This window comes from Galeopterus variegatus, unplaced genomic scaffold (assembly GCF_000696425.1).
Source record: "Galeopterus variegatus unplaced genomic scaffold, G_variegatus-3.0.2 Scaffold437, whole genome shotgun sequence".
Taxonomy (NCBI): Eukaryota; Metazoa; Chordata; class Mammalia; order Dermoptera; family Cynocephalidae; genus Galeopterus; species Galeopterus variegatus.
The window spans coordinates 264,437-265,774 of record NW_007726548.1 but is presented as its reverse complement, the minus strand read 5'-3'; the positions used below and the strand labels follow the sequence as shown (position 1 = coordinate 265,774).

The 1,338-nt window shown below is 56.2% G+C and overlaps 1 protein-coding gene across 2 annotated transcripts in view; it reads left to right on the top strand.

Moving 5' to 3' along the window:
* Nucleotides 1-1,338, top strand: part of RGS3 (regulator of G-protein signaling 3) — a 136,843-nt gene that overhangs the window by 1,692 nt on the left and 133,813 nt on the right. Inside the window, exon 1 of one of the 2 annotated variants that reach the window (XM_008568734.1) lies at nt 170-248. The exons of the other annotated variant lie outside the window; for it this stretch is intronic. Coding sequence (XP_008566956.1) covers nt 170-248 — 79 coding nt within the window. Of the gene's footprint in view, nt 1-169; nt 249-1,338 lie in introns of those variants that run through there. 2 annotated transcript variants of the gene reach the window in all.

The following is a 1,338-nucleotide window of genomic DNA, read 5'->3' as shown; positions in this document are numbered from 1 at the left end:
CGCCCCGCGGGTCCAGCGCGCCCTGCAGCCGGGCCTCCCGCTCCCGCGCGCTCCCGCCTGGGAGACACCGGCGTGGTGGGCGGTGAACCCGCTGCCTGGGTTACTGGGGAGCAGCAACACAGCCGCCTCGGGTTACAGGCGCTCCTGCCCGAGCCGCAGCGGGGACGCCATGGAGCGCTCCCTGCACCGGGTCTCCCTCGGGAGCCGACGTGCCCACCCGGACTTGTCCTTCTACCTCACCACCTTTGGTAAGTGCCTCTGGGGCTGACTGCCAGGGGCTGCTTCACCCTGCTCTCAGCGCCCGGGAAGGCAACCCCCTTCGTGACAGGTGAGGTGGGGAGCAGGTGCTCTTTCTATTTAGAGAGCAGGTGCTCCTTCTCTGGCCACCTCCTCTTGTGGTTGCCCAGAAAGGCTCAGGGCACAGGCTCAGGCCGAGCAAGCTCCTGGACACCACCTGCTGCCCAGCCACTGGTGCCAACTGCAGTTGGTTCCGCCTCGCTTGGCTGGAATAATCACGCCCCAGTTCATCTTTCTGAGACCTGGTTTGTCACCAGTGAGTTTCCCATTAGCAAGCAGCTCAGGTTAAATCAAGGTTTTGTTACTGCATCTGGTGATCTCATTCACCCACTTTCCTTTGGCCCAGGGACAGGACAGGTACCTTGTTAGCCCGGGTGGACTTGACTCCTTGTAGCTCACCTTGGAGGCTCTAATCTGACTTTTCCATCGGTATCTGACCCACAGCGGAGATGGGAGAATTCTCTCCTCCAAGACAAACCAATCCTTCAGGAGGGTCCCAGACCTGCCCTCAGGGCTTGATGTGGAAAGAAATGGGCAGTAGGCCTCACTCCCAAGTCCCTAGAGAGTACATTGGGTTTCCCCAAATAAGAACTGGGTAGTAGCTGCCCCAAAGGCCTGGGCAAATCTGGCCTTCCAAGTAACCGTAGTAAAGATAACAACCGTTCCCTAGAGTACAGCCCTTTATAAGCTCTTCATATCCTCACCGTCCTGCAACTCCCTGTGCAGAGGTGGTTATTTTTCCTTTGTGAAGACTTGAGACTCAGAGAGAGGAAGATCTCCCAAGCCTGAGCTCAAGCCTTCCAGAGATGAACCGTCCAGCACATTTTTGTTTAAACTTGCATACAATTTCCTCATAAAGATTGGGGCAGTTACTGTAATGTAACCCGGACTGTGCCCAGATTTCAAAGACAGAGCAGCCAAGGAGTTAGATCCTCCCTGGGCTTCCTGGCTTCTCTGCTCTCAGGCTTACTTCTGTTCAGTGCACCTGGCTCTTCATAACCTGCTTTTTTCTCTAGGGTCAGAGGGAGTGATGGAAAAGCA